Below are 16,672 nucleotides of genomic sequence, written 5' to 3'. Positions count from 1 at the left end.
GATAAAAAATATAAGTTTATTAATCTAGAACATAATTTCGTCTCGAGACGTTTCGACTATACTTAAGTCATTTTCGTTCATTAATAATTAACAATATAGAGTTATCAATTTTGCCGATTATACATAATGTAAGATATATGGAGTCGGGAGACTCATCTCGGTAAAATAGAATCATAAGGTTCTAATCAATTAGGGACTTATAAGCAGATGGAATAGAAAAGCGTCGCTACTTCATTCTTTGTTTAGTAGTGCCACTGCAATTTTATATGTTATAGATCATAAAATTATATATACTTTCTATTTGTAGTATAGTTGTAGTTGTAGTCGTAGCTGTAGAATTCAAGCGTGTAATAGTGTTATGTAATGAACTGCTTACTGGTAACTTTGCATTAAATCGATCAGGTTTTCTTTGTGTTGTTCGGGTGGGCTTTATAGCACCAGTAACGCTGTCGCTTCACTTCTTATGTATCTTTGTATGTATGTCCTAATACTTTCGTAGTTACTGATGCACAATTAAATTAAATTAAATTAAAAATAAGAGTAGTTGGAGCTGCGTGGCGTAGCAGTGAGAGAACAACTAGTTTATGGAACCAAGGATCCCGAGTTTAAATCTACCTAAGGAGCCTCTAGGTTTTTCCGTCGTTTACAATATAAAATAAAACGCATACATTAAATAGAAAAACAGAATAATATAGTACCAATACGCAGGTCAAAACGGTCGCAACAATTTTTACGTATAAAAGTCGCCGGTCAAATAAGTTATAAATTTCGGATGCATTATGTAAGTCGATTTCATGACGTCAAGGGACGAAAATAAAATGTAAACGCAAAAAATCTTACGGGAAAAATCTCAGAAAAAAAAGAAATGGCAGCTTGAAGCCCTTGTAGAAACACGAATGTATGAACATTGCCAAAAATCATTTTACTCCACGAAAGGAAAGTATTGCATGACAACTGTTTTGTGCGATTCTCGATATCATATATTACGCGACGAAATGATCTCGGTTCACAAATTGTAATTAAATATTGTAAACTGCGAAACGCGCCACGCTTCAAGGAAATGTTTTTCGATATTTATCGCACGGACGAATCGCCAGCGAATTTTGCCGGCATCGGCAAAACTCCGATAGGAAGAGACGGAGCTGTTTTCCCTCGCGACGATGCTCCATTTGGGCCACTTTGATCACGTCGGGGAAAAAATGGGGCGTACAAGATTTTTATGAATCGAGCGAGACGGCGAGAAGGCCTTCGGCGCGGCCTTCGAATCGTGAGACAATTGGCGAGAATCTCGCGGGCGCGCGGGCCTTTCCTGCATGCCCACACACACACACACACGCGCGCGCGCGCGCGCGGGCCGGTTTACTCGCGCTATCGTCCCACGTTCGGCCGCCGTCCGGGCCGGCCGTTTTATGTAACACGGATACTCGCGTAATCACGATCCTCCTTCGCCGGCGTGAACGACGGGCCGGAGGAGGAGAATCGCGGCCTCAAAGATGGCCTCTCCCCGCGCCGTTGTCAAATTTGCGCGGCACTTCAGGAACGCACCCGGGCACCGCCAATGTGCGGCTGTTCGCCACGAGTTAATCAATGGATATTCTCGAATTGGTACTCACGATAACGAGGACGATGGTATTCAAGGAGTCTGCGACGCGCGCCGGGATCCAACGAGGCGCGAAGGGAATAGTTCCTTATACCACCTGACGTGATCCCTGTGACGAGCACCACCGCGTCCAGCCAGTCACCACGCACCACTTGCCGTGCACGACGTTGCGTGTTGCAGGAGGGATTTTGTGCGGATCGCGCTTTGTCGGGAGCGCGAACGTCAACTCTCGAAGCGCGCGTTGTCGTCGCCGTTGTTGTGTCGACCGGGAGGAAACGCGGTCACCGCCGACAGTCACCGCAAACAGCCGTGTGCCGTTGACTCGACCGGAGTACCGCGCGAGATTCGATCGACCGCGATCAGTTGTCGTAAACACTGGTCGCCATGCTGCCGCGGCACCTGTCAATACATGACACGCCGCGACGCGCCATCTTGCGATAATAGATACATATGCTGTTGCCAAGAGTACGTTCGGTTCTAGTAGTAGCTTTGACTTACCGACTTGATTCACCCGCTCGGTCATATAAAGTCGGTTTTATCGACATTTTTTAAAGAAACATACATAAATCCTTTTAATTATACATATAGTTTTATAAAATCGCAAAACTCTTTTACAAAATTAAAATACGTACCAAAACTAAAGAAAAACGGTCGAATTCATATAAAAAACAATAAAATTATTTTTAATATGTAGAGCTGTCACTTGATGATATTCTGGCTGTGTTCCAAAAATCATTGCCAGTGAAAATCTATAGTCCACGTTACACATACTATAAATTTTTAGTACTGGCAGTGAATTTTGGAACACAGCCTTAATTGCTTATACAAAACCTATACGATATCATTCATGAGATACTATTAAAGACCGTCGGCCCTACGAGAGTTTGTGTCTGGCGAAAAATTTGCTGCGCGTTAACGCCCTCTCAGTAATATTGCGGCTAAGATAGGAAACAAACATGAGAAAGTAATAAGAGATTCGTCACGATGATAATACATCGACGAGGTAATATTATCTTGTCGATGAGTATCCCGTTGAAAAGATGAGATGGAAATCCAGATGGTTATCCACAGGCTGGGTTCTAAATAATGCATTACTTTTTGTAATGCATTACGGTTTCATTAAAAAATATTTTTTCAATAACTAATGCGAATATCCTTAATTACGCATTACTTTCTTAATAATTAATGCGATTTTTTTTATTACGCATTACTTTTGAAATAAGTCAGTGCTTGAGCCTAGTTGCCCTTTTCGAGCCGATTCCCGAACGCGCCGCCTCCTATGCCCCCACTACCGCGCGCGGCCTTGACGGCCGAGCCGCCGATCTCGCCCGTACGCTTTGTCTCAGGAGCAGTTCTGTATAAGAAATAGTGCCCTGCACCACAAAATTCATTAAAATTACTTTAAGTAAATAATTTTTGTTTTTATAAACAAAAAAGTACTAACTTTTTTATTACTAATTTATTTTATGTAGTATAACAACATGTAAAAACATAATATGTAAATTAGAATTTTGACAATAGTTTAATTTTTACATCACCCGTGAGGTATTTTTATTGATGCTTTTTTTTAAGTGGTTTTCTCAGTAGGCCTAATCCACTAAAAGATGAAATATAATATATAGCTTGGCATTCTTCTAATTTTCCTGTCGTTTTTATATATCTTACAATATATAAAATTTTGTTTTCCTGCCAAGCTGTATATTATATTTCATCTTTTAGTGAATTAGGCCTACTGGGGAAACCACTTAAAAAAAAAACGCATCAATAATAGTATCTCACGGGTGATGTGGAAAACTATTGTCAAAATTCTAATTTACATATTATGTTTTTACATATTGTTATACTACATAAAATAAATTAGTAATAAAAAAGTTAGTACTTTTTTGTTTATAAAAACAAAAATTATTTACTTAAAGTAATTTTAATGAATTTTGTGATGCAGGGCACTATTTCTTATTCAGAGCTGCTCCTGAGACAAAGCGTACGGGCGAGATCGGCGGCTCGGCCGTCAAGGCCGCGCGCGGTAGTGGGGGCATAGGAGGCGGCGCGTTCGGGAATCGGCTCGAAAAGGGCAACTAGGCTCAAGCACTGAAATAAGTAATGCGATTTTTTTCATTACGCGTTACTTTTTTAATAATTAATGAGTAAAGAAATAATTATTTATTAAAAAAATAATAAGTAATGCATTATTTTTTAATTTGCATTTTCATTACTCTGTCCATAGGTATGTGGATAGATTTTAGATGGTTTTGTATGGATTCCATATAGTTATCCATATGTGGATAACCATCTGGATTTCCATCTCATATCTTTTCAACGGGGTATCAAAAATAAAAAAGAATCTTCCACACAGTAAAAAATTTTGTGTTAAATTTAACACATTTTACATGTTCCAAATCATCTACTCAAATTTTGGTGTTAATTTAACATATTAAGCATATGTTAAATAACAACATAAATATTATGTTATATTTACCATAAAAATAAATGTAAATTTTATAATTTGACATAATAATTTTTATGTAACAATTTAATGAGAAAATTATATCAAAGTAACACATCTAACATGTTACTTTAACATTATAATAATGTTAATGTAACATCCTAGATAGCACAAAATATTTATAAAATATTTATAAGGAAAAATATTTATGATAAATATTTTGTACATATTTTTATGTCCGAGTTTGTCAGGTATAAAAAAAATTATGATAAACATTTATGAAAATATTTAAAATAAATATTTATTCCATTATTATTAAAGAATATAAAAAAATATTTCAAGTTTATATACCATAAATATTTTTCAGTACATTTTAAAAATATATTCTATAAAAATATATTGTCCATAATAATTTTTGTATCATTTCTAAATGGTTTATGAAAAATAATTAGATAATCTTTAAAAAATATTTTTTGAAAATAAATTTGTAAAATATTTATAAATATTTATGATAATATTTTGTGCAATCTGGGATATATAACCGTGTTACAATAACATATTATACGTTATTTTAACATTATATAATATTATTTTAACACGTTAATTTAACATATCATATATGTTCAATAATAATTATTTTAGAAATGCTGAAAAAAATTTCTTACAATTGCATATATAGATTGTTTCAAAATCATCGACAAGAACTTTATATGTGTTCTCTAAATTTTTTGAAGTGAACTATTTTTGGTTGACCTTAATCACGCTGCAAATGGTCTTTATATGGCGCGTCGGTTGCATTTTACTCCTGAGAAAGTTTAGCCGCTTGCTCGCCTATCGGCGGCGCCGCGCACTAACTGGCGGGACTTGTAGAGTAAACTCCACATTTTTTTCAATCAATTTTAACAGCTAAATGCTGTCACTAATAATAAGGAACATATTTATTATATAAAATTAAAAGTACGTGCCCGTTGTATTATTTTTACACTTTTTTCAGTTATTCTAATAATTTAACATTTTACTTGAATTAACACAACAACAATATGTTAAACAAGGAAAAATTTTAACACAAACAATTTTAACAAAATGTTTTTTACCGTGCATAAATTTATTTTATTTTACAAGATCGTTATAATTTTTTATAAAATCATTCTACAATAGCTTTTCTTATGTGACATATTGAAAGTGACTCGAAAAAAGACGAAACGTTCACAATATACTGACCACATTAGGTCATTCTGATGATGGCGGTATGATTGAATTAAACACAAATAAAATCAATGTCATATTGATACCGTTTCACGATATCAAAAAAATGCTGTATTTATTCGTTAAAATACCTTAAAATGCAGTGCAAATTTCAAACTCGTGTATAATCAACAAACAATATCGTATTGACGTGTATTTTTTTATAAATTACTTAGAAAAAAGTTTTAAATAAGAATCTGAATTAACATTAGCACTTTTAACGAAAAATTTGTGAAAAATGATAATAAACTTTTAGGTAAATATTTTGATCAGGGGAACCGGCCCCGATGATTTTGACCTTGACATATGTTATCCTGATCGAAATATTTACCAACTTTTACTTTTTTAATAAAAAAGAAACACGTTTTGTTTTCATGCGATATAAAAAGGTCACACTTAACAAGTCAAACTTTCGCGTAGAAATTTTTAAAGTAGAGTCTTTGCCCTCTAATTTAAAAAAAGTTCGTGCAATTTGGATGATTTTTTGCAAAGTTCCGTAATTTTAAAATTGCCTAAAAATTCGGTCAAAATTTGTGTCCCTTTTTTTGCGTCAGTGTAATTTTATTTTAATTTTATAAAATTGTACGTAAGCACTTTGTGAAACCACTTGAACCACAAACTGACTTCACGTGTGTGCGTACATGTGAATCTGTAGAAAATAACTCAAGTGAGCTTTTTCGCGCAAGAGATCTCGAGATCTCAGAATTGAGTGTATCAATTTTAATCGGACCGGTCGCAATCGAAAGGTCACATCAATATTATATAATAAAATTGCCATTAGATTTTTGATTATAATTTTAGTTTTTGAGATATTTTAACTGAAAGTGAATTTAACAGCTAAATTCCAGATAAAGCTTAATAGCGCCGTGATATTTGCGTCACGTGGCACGATTTTTTATGTACTTAGCGTCACGCTGCTACCGCGTCGCTTGATATATTTATTTTAGATATTTAATCTGCACACAAATTAAATATTAACATTTGAATTTGTTATGTGCATAAAGCACGAGAAAGCTGATAAATTATCCACGTTGCATTATGTTTTTATTTAATAACATCTTTATTTAGGAAAAACCGTACTTACATATCCCCACACATCTCTTTTTGTAACAGATAAAAAAAACAATGACATTTGGGAATATATCAATTGATATGTATAGTTCAGTCGAAATAATAAAATTACCATACTTCTCATATTTACACCTTAATGTAATATAAAAAAATTTAACTCTAAAAAAATAAAATAATCCTGAATGGTTAAGGCTACGTTCCAAAATTCACTGGCGGTAGTAAAAATTTAGTTCACATTACGTACACAATTAATTTTCAGTACTAAAAGTAAATTTTGGAACACGACTTTATATGTTAAATATGTACATATAATCGTGTAATTATAAAATTCAACTAATTATTAACTAACTTATATAAGGCATTAAAGCAACATTAATAATAATTATAACAATCAAAAATATAGTTTTATCATTATTATAATCTACATAATTTTACTATTATTATAATAAACAAATTTCTTTCACCTTTTAACGCACCTTTTTGTAAAGAGTTAAGAAAAACATATATGTATTAAGTTTGATTAATTTTAACTATTTTTAAGTAAAGTCCATCTTTTGGTGCTAATAAAAATGCTTTAGGATTATTTACGTAAGGTATTGGAGTTTTCTCGCAAGTTACGATTTTGTAATTTTGTAGTATTTTTACAAGACCAACTTTAGTCTGATAAATAGCGAAGCGAGATCCTGAAAATATAAATATAAATCAGAATTTTCGAGTAAAAATATTTTCCAAAAATTCAGATTAAAAATGTTTTTTTTTCGGGTGAAAAAATTAAAGGAAATAATTAAATGTATTTCACTTTACCAATACAATTCCTTGGCCCATCGCCGAAAGGTAGGAAAGACATCGGGTGTCTGCTTCGCTCAGCTTCATCGTTAAATCTTTCTGGATCGAAGACATCTGGCTTAGGATAAATACTCGGATCTCGATGAATCGCGTAAACGGGAATCCATACTTTTTGGTCTTTTGGTATATTAATTTTGGTACCATCGAAAACATAACTCGACATGGACTGTCTCATAAGAAATGTCGCTGGCGGATATTTTCGTAATGTTTCTATATGTTTAAAGAGTAATTCATCGAAAGTTAATTCATCGAAATACGTATATGTGTGAATTGGAAAATTGTAGTTAAATTAAAACAAGTCATCAGCAATAAAATTATATTTTAATAACGTTGAAGAAAAAGATAACAACGTATACTTTTTTTTAATAACGTACCTTTGAAGACTTTATTTAAATAGTCCATTTCCTTGATATTATCGTATGTTAAGTCTTCGCCATATTTTGCATAGACTTCATTAATTTCTTCACGTAGATTGTCTTGGATTTTTTGATTTAATGCTAACTCATAAAGCGCATGACTAATAGTTGTCGACGAGGTTTCAAAACCAGCGAGAAAAAATACAAATGCTTGAGAAGCTATTAAAGTATCTGTCAAATCTGAAATAACATTTTTACTTTACTATAAATTTTTCTAACAAATTAATTAATTACTTAACAATCACTTAATGTACAGTTAAGTTTATTAAAGTTACATGTTTATAAAATTATAATTATATTTAATTGACAACCATTGTTAAATAGTTGCCTAATAAACAATTGTTATAATAAAGATCAAAGTTAACTTTATTTTTTTATTATAATTTATAAAATTATTTTAGATACAAGCAAACTTGTATAGTTTTTTTATGTAAAATTGTTCATGACAAAAAAAATGAAAGCTTATGTTAATACATACCAATATCGTCCAATTTATCTGGATGTTTCTTCAATTCGCGCAACATATCAATAAAATCATTTCTGATGATGTTATTTGTTTCTCTGTAATTAATATTTTCCGTGATAACACGCGTGAAAAATTTTGTAACATCAGTTTGAGGCAAGACATAACCGAGCATTCCATAAAGTCGCGGAGACACTTGTCTGATTCTTATTCGTAACAAAGCTGTCCAGGTCAGAGTAAATACTTTTCTTCCCATTTTGCGAAATTCACTATCCTCATCCGACAATGCATTCATGTCGATGCCGAAGGCACAATTACCAATAACATCGGTCGTATATTTAGCAGTTAACTCGCGGCATTCTACGGGTTCGTCTTTGCTCGCTATTTTCTCCATGTATTCGACAAGATGGTCGGCACATTTTGATATTAAAGAGAACATCTCCTTTAGTTTACCAGATGTAAAAACAGGCGACAGCCTTACTCTCAATGGTCTCCATCTCTTTGGTTCCAAAGATAAGAGATGTTGCGACAACGGTTCGGTCTACGACAAAAAATATATAAAAAGTACAATCAACTTAAAAAAATCAAATTCTGTTAATAATAACGTTCTTATTTAAAAGTTTAGTAAAATTCACGATTCTTAATAAATCATTTAAAATATATAAAAGTAGAGATAAATTATTTTAGAAAAGATGATAAGCCATACTTGGCTTATTTATTTATATGATATACTTATATAGTAATTATAAACTAGTTTCACCTTCTCGAAAATGGGAATTCCTCTATCAGCAAATGTGGCGAAATCTTTGATAAGAATATCCTTAACAAGGTCTAAGTCTTTTACAATAAGAAGAGGTGTTTTTCTCGCAAATATCCCAATCAATGGTTCATCTTTATATTCATTATATATTTTTGCTAAATAATCGCCTGCTGATATGTTATTAAACATAACGTCTTTAAAATTACCAAGTCCCGGTATCGGTCGTGGACCACGAACGCCACGTAATTTCCAAAAATCATAAGTTGACGTGAGGAAATAATAAAGTGCAAAAATTGCGGCGGCAATGCCGCATAGAATTTCAAAGGGTCCCATTGTCCTGTAATCGCTGATCAATTATTACAAATAATTGTTACTGGAAAAAAGAAGAAAATAAAATGTTACACAAATCTTTGTCTTGAGAAATTACAAAATTGGATAAAATTTAAAAATATATCTCTAATAAAATTTAACAACTTGTTTTATAAAGTTTAATTAATATTGAAATAATCGAGAAATAGCTTTTATCGTGATGTAAGGATATAAGGTGTAGCATTCCCAAAATGAGCATTGACCAAAAATGAGATCTGCTTTTCGGCCAATCAGAGAGTGGCCCCAAATGCGAAAAGCAGACTGGCTACTTCCATGATTACGTATTTTTTATGGTTTTTTATTGCTTTATAACATTCTTAATTTTTTTGTTTTTATTTTACATTTTTGTACAATTTTTATTCACATTTTTAATAATAGCATGATCAATTACATTCAAATTTTGCACTGTTCGACGCTGCATTTGGGGCAACAAATTGATTGGCTGTTCCCCTACTTGCTCGCCATTATGCGCAATGCTACACCTTATACCCTTACACCATGGCTTTTATATGGTGTGAATAGGATATGTGTAGTACTTATAAAAATGACATTTATTTTTTATTGGTTACAACTTTCACATTTTTTAAAAATCACGAGATTGATTGTTTTCTGTTTTTCAGTCAAACGTCTCTGATAGGCAATTTAACTTTGTCTAATCACGATGACTGGACGTCATGTGTGTGTGTGTGTGTGTGTGTGTGTGTGTGTGTGTGTGTAAAATAAAGCAACTTGTTTTCTCTTAACATATATATGCGAGGATGAAGTTACAGATTAATTAAACTTTTTTTTTTAAATGTCGATTTGACGTTAGTACAAGCAATAGACATGACATACCTGATTAGGAATGGAAAAAATGGAACGATGTAATTGCATCTGCGATGCTGCGCATCAGATCCTGAGTAAATTTGTATGCTCGCAACAATGTAACTGGAGATAACACTAACTGTCATCGTCTAGCAAAATAGGCGGTCGTTCCATTATGACGACGTACGGCTACGTACATGAGTCATGATGAATCGTGAAAGTAATAGCTTTATCTCCCTCTATCGGATATCACATACGCTCCGTGTATGATTCTGCAAGTAATGATACTCAAAAAAACCTCAATTAATTAGACACAATTTATTTACGCTTCACATATATTGACACGTGTTTATGCAAATTTTGGCGCTAAATAGTCGTTCCTGATCGTTCAAATTTAATTGTCCAATTGTAAAAATAAATTGTAAAGAAATGTATTAAATGTAAACGCACTTTGAAATAATTGCTGTTATACTAATTAATAATTAATTGTGTTTTTTCAGCTGAACAATTGGATGCAATTAGTAATTAAATAATAATGCTAAAAAAATGTTTAGGGTAACCTTGCCAAAAAAGTAAAAGAAAAATAGAAAGCAACTACGATTTTACAGCAATAAAGAATATTCAGATTGGCGCTTTAACACATTAACGCCCGAAGACATGCAATTTCTTGTTTATTTTTGAGCTTCATATTGAATAGGAAAAATGGGAAATGTTTTGATAAAAATTATGTATCTTACTATTTTTGAGTGCGCTCTTCCGATTTCCGGGTTCAAAATTGCATTTTTATGCATTCAGAAAACTAGTGTGTCGGATTTTAAGTGGACAGTACAGAAAAATTGGCAATTTTTTTTTTGATATTTTTTTCAAGCAGAAAAGTATTAGGATCCATTTCTAACCGCGTCCAAAGGTGGATAAAGGTCAATTTACACATATCCGTAACGTGTCAGTGCCGTGTCAAGTGCCGTATCAGTACCGTGTCAATGACATTTTTGTCAGTGGATAACCGCATCCGTGTAATTTGATGTCAGTGATTTTCAAGATGGCTCATTTTACGGATGACGAATTAATAATGATTGCTATAAGTTTGGATGACGAAAATGAAGAAAATAAGACGAGAAAAAGGAAATGAGTGCATGAAGCATGGAAAAAAAGAGAAATCGAAGGAGAATTTATTACTTTACACAACGTATTAATTAAAGATAAAAAAAAAATTTATGAATATTTTAAAATGTCTGAAAATTGTTTTAATATGTTATTAAGTAAAATAGAAATACATTTAAAAAAGCAAAACACTTACTGGAGAAAGGCTATAACTCTAACAGAACGATTAGTAGTTTGTCTGAGATAAATAATAATAATTAGTATTTAGAGTAAATAATATTTAATTATTTAATTATTATTAAAATGTTGAACACAATTCTGTAAGCTATTGCTTAAAGTTTCTCTAGAGATGAAATATGATGTTGTTTAAATGCTGTTGTTGTTATGTCCTGATGTAACAATTTTTCATTAAGCGATGGTAGTGGAGTAGAAATTTGTAATGGCGATGGTAATGCAGTAGAAATTTGTAATGAGTTGCTGAAGGTATGATCATAATTCTGTTAAATCTTTCTTGATATGAACGCGTTATTCCACAAGCATTTTTATCTCACATTTTTGCATTGTGTTAAAAATTTCAGATTTTGCTAAATTTAGATAATACGAAGATACATTTTTTAAAGTTGATGCAACACCAGCTAAAAATGTATCTGCGGGATCTTGTAGTGCGTTATTTTGATTTTTCTCCATTAAATAATCCATTAATTTTGATGAAGCTGTTTGTTGAGGTATTATGTACTGCTTTTTTTATTGTTGCTTTTTGTGTTTTTGATTTTGTAGAAATATAAAGTGTATCATAATTTGTAATAATAGATGCTTGACTTTGTGAATCATCTGCATTAACATCAAATATATCATTGGATTTCTTTGGATCATTTTGGACATGGTTTTCATAATTTTAATTTTCGTCTTCTTCTTGTTCTTTTTCATGTTCGTTTTCTTCTTGTTCATCATATTTTTTTGGCTTCATTCTTTTTCTTGGCTTTGTTCTTTTTCTTGGCTTTCAATGTTCCCTTTTGTTTCCTTTTCATCAAAATATTTTTTTAAAAAGCTTATTCCAAATATTTATAAAGTTTGATTTTTTTATTGACTTTGTCCGTTTTTAGTTATTGCCTTTCTTAAAAATTTTCTATAATTATCTTTTATGTTGTTCCATCTGCTTTATATACTGAAAAGAATATTAAAAATGGAAAGCAATTACTATTACCCTTCGCGTCACCCAAGGTTTTTTTTAATTATTTTAACGATTTTTTAATCTTTTAAAGTCGGTTTTTTTGCTTTTTGATAGTTCGGGATACCTTAAGGTATGTTTAAAAAATATATATGACCATTTGTATAAAAATGTATTTGTAAATGTATTTGTATTTTTATGTTTTTGTATTTGTATTTTTGTGGAACTTAAAGTATCTAAGAGTTTCGTCATATTGAATCCGCTATTTTGAATTTTGAAAATCTGACAATAAATTCGCAATCAGCACTCAAAAAACCTTTAGATAGAGTTTTATCGAAATTGTAAGCATAATTTGTGGCTTAAAGGATTATTCGTGATTCTATCGACCTCAATCAAGTTTAATGGACACTTTAGCATCCTTTTAAGATTAAGAATTCTTTTTTTTAGATATCTAGCTACGGGAAATTCTCTTAAACAATTTAGTTTAGCTATTGCTTGGGACAGCACAGTGTACAAGATTGTAACAGAAACTTGCAAAGTAATGACGGAAAAGCTCATAAATAAAATGTTACCAAAACCTACAGAAGAGATGTGGAAACGCATTGCTAATAATTTTTATACAATTTGGAATTTTCTTTATTGTTTAGGAGCTATAGATGGTAAACATATTACCATTTAAGCTCCCCCAAATAGTGGATCGCTATATTATAATTATAAGAAAACGTTCTCTATTGTTTTATGGCGCTTGTTGACACTCATTATAACTTTATAGTTATTGATGTAGGTGCATATGGCAAGAATAGCGATGGTGGAATTTTTGCAAAATCTAATCTTGGTAAAGCGTTTCAAGAAAACAATTTATCTGTACCAAGAGATGCTGTATTGCCAAGCATACAAACTTTAATCCCACACGTAATTATAGGTGACGAAGCATTTTCTTTAAAAACTTATGTAATGCGACCTTACTTGGGACAAGAATTAGATATTCCTAAACGCATTTTTAATTATCGATTAAGTCGTGCCAAAAGAATTGTAGAAAACACATTCGGTATTTTGTCACAAAAATTTAGAATATATAATAAACGAATTCAGGCTAAACCAGAAAATGCAGATAATATAATGACAACATGCATTTTACATAATTTTATTAAAAAATTCGATGCATACATGTACAAAAGAATAAGTTAAAATAAAAATACAACTTAAGAAACAGTAATTCTTGAAACTTTACCTATGCAAGTTGTCTTCAATGTCTCAAAAAAAAATCTAGAGAAAAAAAAGAAATGCTACGCATTATATACGATATTTAAAATAATCTAAATTTTAAGTAGAACTTCGATTATCCAGACGATTAGTGATTCAGATTCGCAGATTTTGCTTTTTTATTTTTACGGTTTTGTTTAACTTTTATTTTACCTTGTTATAATTATTGATAATGATTGTAGCAAATAGTATACTGCCGGTGTATGTGACATATATGTATATAAATTTGCTAAAAGAGTACAATAAATTAGTGACGAGCTGAGTATATACATTTACTTAATAATGTTTTATCTTTCAGATAATCGGGCCTCTACTATATATTTGTGTTATTACTATACAGCACTGTGATATTCAAAATTTAATTTATATTAACAAGAGTATTAATTTTTTAAAGTTATTATAAAAAAAGAACATTTTTAAGTATTGTTAGTTATAATGCACAGAATTTATAATGCACAATAATTATAACTGCTAATAATTTTCTTTTTCTAGCATATACTATAAATATAATTATTTTAATGAAGAGTTTTACTTATATATATTATTTATATATATTATTTAATTTTTGGATAAATATGATTCCATTAAAAATATAATACACTAATTCATTTACTATTTCTCAGAAAATGAAAAATATTTCAACATTCTTCTTTTAAGTTCGACATCATATACATATACGTGTAAAGCGTAACAATAAGTCATATGTATGTGTTTAACATTTTATTTTATTATGTTAATTTATTATAATTTTATATAAATATATTATATTACATGTTACTACTTTTTTATTATTATATGATATTTTTATGATATGATATAAAAGTACAAAATAAAACTATATAATTTACACAATATTTTTATTTTATTTATCTTGATTAACACTTCTTTTGCATAATTTATATAATATAATATATTATATTTGTATTGATATGTTATTGAAAGTAGTCTAATAATATGGTAATTACAAAGGCATCTTACAAATTATATTAGAAATTAACACTTACATATATATACATTCATTATATAAAACTTATTGATCTTATCTAATTTGAATATTTAGAATAAACTTTGTTTCTCTCTACCTCTCTCTCGCAAAATCCTAATTTTTATTAATAGATACATTAACATTATTTAACAGCATTCTGTAATTTATTCTACTTTTACATATAAGCGTATAAAACGTATTTTTATAATATTGATAACTAGTTTATAGTTAATTAATGTAATGAATTATCAATGTTTTATTGTTAATATTGTCAATTTTTGGGACAAAACGAAAAAAAAATTATAAAATACAAAACTTATACAGAAAGGTATAATAGGGTATATAAAGGTATAATATAAAGGTATTGTGAATAAAGGTATTTGGAAATTTAGAGTTCCGTACTCACAGAGTTAACACTCCTAACTGTCCTACAAAATTAACAAGCAGGTCAGACAAAGGGATTACATACAAAGAGAAATAAAAGAAAAGAACTGTAATTAAGTCTCATTTTATTAAGGCAATTAATGAAATTGTTTTGAAACTGAATAAGGGGAGGAACGAAGGGGGGGGAGGCACAAGGTCCCTCTGACCAAACAAAGAGTTGGGCACAACGTCCCTCTGACCACTCGCCACTTTCAATCTCTCGTAAGTCCCATTGACTACTTGAGATATCGTCAATGATAGACAGTAAGGTTACCTGCGGACCATATACCAAGGACTACCGCCCCTGTGGCGATTGCGTCCTCCAGCTATCACCGATGACTACCGCTCCTGTGGCGATTGCGTCCTCCAGCTGTCCTTAAAACCTTATGGGCCCAATGCCCGTTTTAGCACTATTATCGCCAAGGGCCGTGTCTCCTTCCTTTTCTTTTCGACGCCACACACCTATCTCTCCCCACCTCCATCACCAACGCACGGCGACGACTACTAGCGCCCCGCTTGCTCCCCACTCGCACTCACTAGTGACTTAATTTGTCCGCTAGTGAGCGGGCAGGCGGGCTTTTCAAACAGGTATAATATAAAGGTATAATATAATTGTTAGACGTTAATTCTTTGCGCGCATATAATTTTGCTGGTTTGTAAAGATGTAAATTTATTTAGAGCGCAGCGAATGGCGATCTGCCGCACGAGCCACGGCTAATCAAATTACATAAATTTTTCTTGTGATACAATGGTTAATATGCTTATCAAATTTAGGATTTCTTCGCGTCACATCACTAATACATAACTTATAATACATATCACTTACAATATATAACTTATAATATATAATACAATTGCTCGGTAGCGGCTTTGATATATTAGACTTGTCTATTCAAACGTTCGACACATACTGAATTCAAGGATTGGTAAATTCCTTGTGTCCAAAAATTCTCTCACCCTGTTGGGAAATAGCGCGCTGATCGTACGTACATAGTGCTCTCAAAGGTCGCAGTTAATAATTTAAATCTCAACATCCCGCCCATCATTAATAACAATTAATTCTTACAATTTTATAATGGATGCACGGATGCATCGGATACTGAAAGTTTGCACAATTTGTTGATGAATCGCTTACAAGTTCCATTCGCTGTTTTGAGAGTTACGACGCGTACTTTATTGTTGGTTCCCTTATGGGTTTCGATGATCCTTCCTAATTTCCACCTCAATGGTGGCGCATTATTGTCTTGTATCATAACAATATCGTCAATTGACAAATTATTTCACTCGCTGGTTCATTTAGTTTTACCTTGCAGAGAGGTCAAATACTCTCTGCCCCACCGTTTCCAAAAATCTTGCGCAATTCTCTGAGCCGCTTGCCAGCGATCGAGTCGATTAATTGGCACATCGTCGATGTCCGGAAGAGCAATCAACGGACCTATTAAAAACGGATCTATTAAAAAAAGTCCCGGTGTAAGAGGTTGAAGATCTGAGGCTGTTGATGGCATCTGACAAATCGGACGCGAATTTAAACATGCCTCAACCTGTATCAGTACCGTACTTAATTCCTCGAACGTTAACAGACTTTCTCCGATAACACGCTTTAGGTGAAATTTGCATGATTTCACGCCGGCCTCCCATATGAGAGGATGACGAAGAAATAAAATTCCAGTCTACATTGTTCGAAATGCAAAATTCATCTATTATTTCTCGATTTT

General features: G+C 31.9%; 2 protein-coding genes across 4 annotated transcripts in view; both read right to left on the bottom strand.

Annotated features, from left to right (window-relative positions):
• Nucleotides 1-2,188, bottom strand: part of LOC105833444 (focal adhesion kinase 1) — a 106,213-nt gene extending 104,025 nt beyond the window's left edge. The window contains exon 1 of the mRNA XM_036291568.1: nucleotides 1,614-2,188. The gene's annotated coding sequence lies outside the window, so the exon portion shown is untranslated. The remainder of the gene's footprint in view (nucleotides 1-1,613) is intronic.
• Nucleotides 2,189-6,324: 4,136 nt separating this feature from the next.
• LOC105829820 (cytochrome P450 6A1) lies at nucleotides 6,325-15,441 on the bottom strand. 3 transcript variants are annotated; one of them, XM_036291012.1, is made up of 7 exons: nucleotides 15,232-15,441; nucleotides 10,048-10,289; nucleotides 8,845-9,217; nucleotides 8,100-8,625; nucleotides 7,580-7,792; nucleotides 7,164-7,415; nucleotides 6,325-7,042 (listed from the first exon to the last, which is right to left on the bottom strand). In XM_036291012.1, the coding sequence occupies exons 3-7, from the start codon at nucleotides 9,175-9,177 to the stop codon at nucleotides 6,870-6,872; spliced, it is 1,497 nt and encodes a 498-aa protein (XP_036146905.1). In that variant the 5' UTR covers nucleotides 9,178-9,217; nucleotides 10,048-10,289; nucleotides 15,232-15,441; the 3' UTR covers nucleotides 6,325-6,869. The 3 variants fall into 3 exon arrangements, with proteins under 3 accessions (XP_036146905.1, XP_036146903.1, XP_036146904.1); XM_036291010.1 differs by having other exon boundaries at nucleotides 7,580-7,801; nucleotides 15,232-15,440; XM_036291011.1 differs by lacking the exon at nucleotides 15,232-15,441 and adding an exon at nucleotides 10,755-11,181 and having other exon boundaries at nucleotides 7,580-7,801.
• Between the last annotated feature and the right edge of the window lie 1,231 nt (nucleotides 15,442-16,672).

The sequence above is a fragment of the Monomorium pharaonis genome, chromosome 8, assembly GCF_013373865.1.
Source record: "Monomorium pharaonis isolate MP-MQ-018 chromosome 8, ASM1337386v2, whole genome shotgun sequence".
Lineage (NCBI taxonomy): Eukaryota > Metazoa > Arthropoda > Insecta > Hymenoptera > Formicidae > Monomorium > Monomorium pharaonis.
Note: the sequence above shows the minus strand (reverse complement) of the source record. Positions and strands in the feature narration are given on the sequence as shown.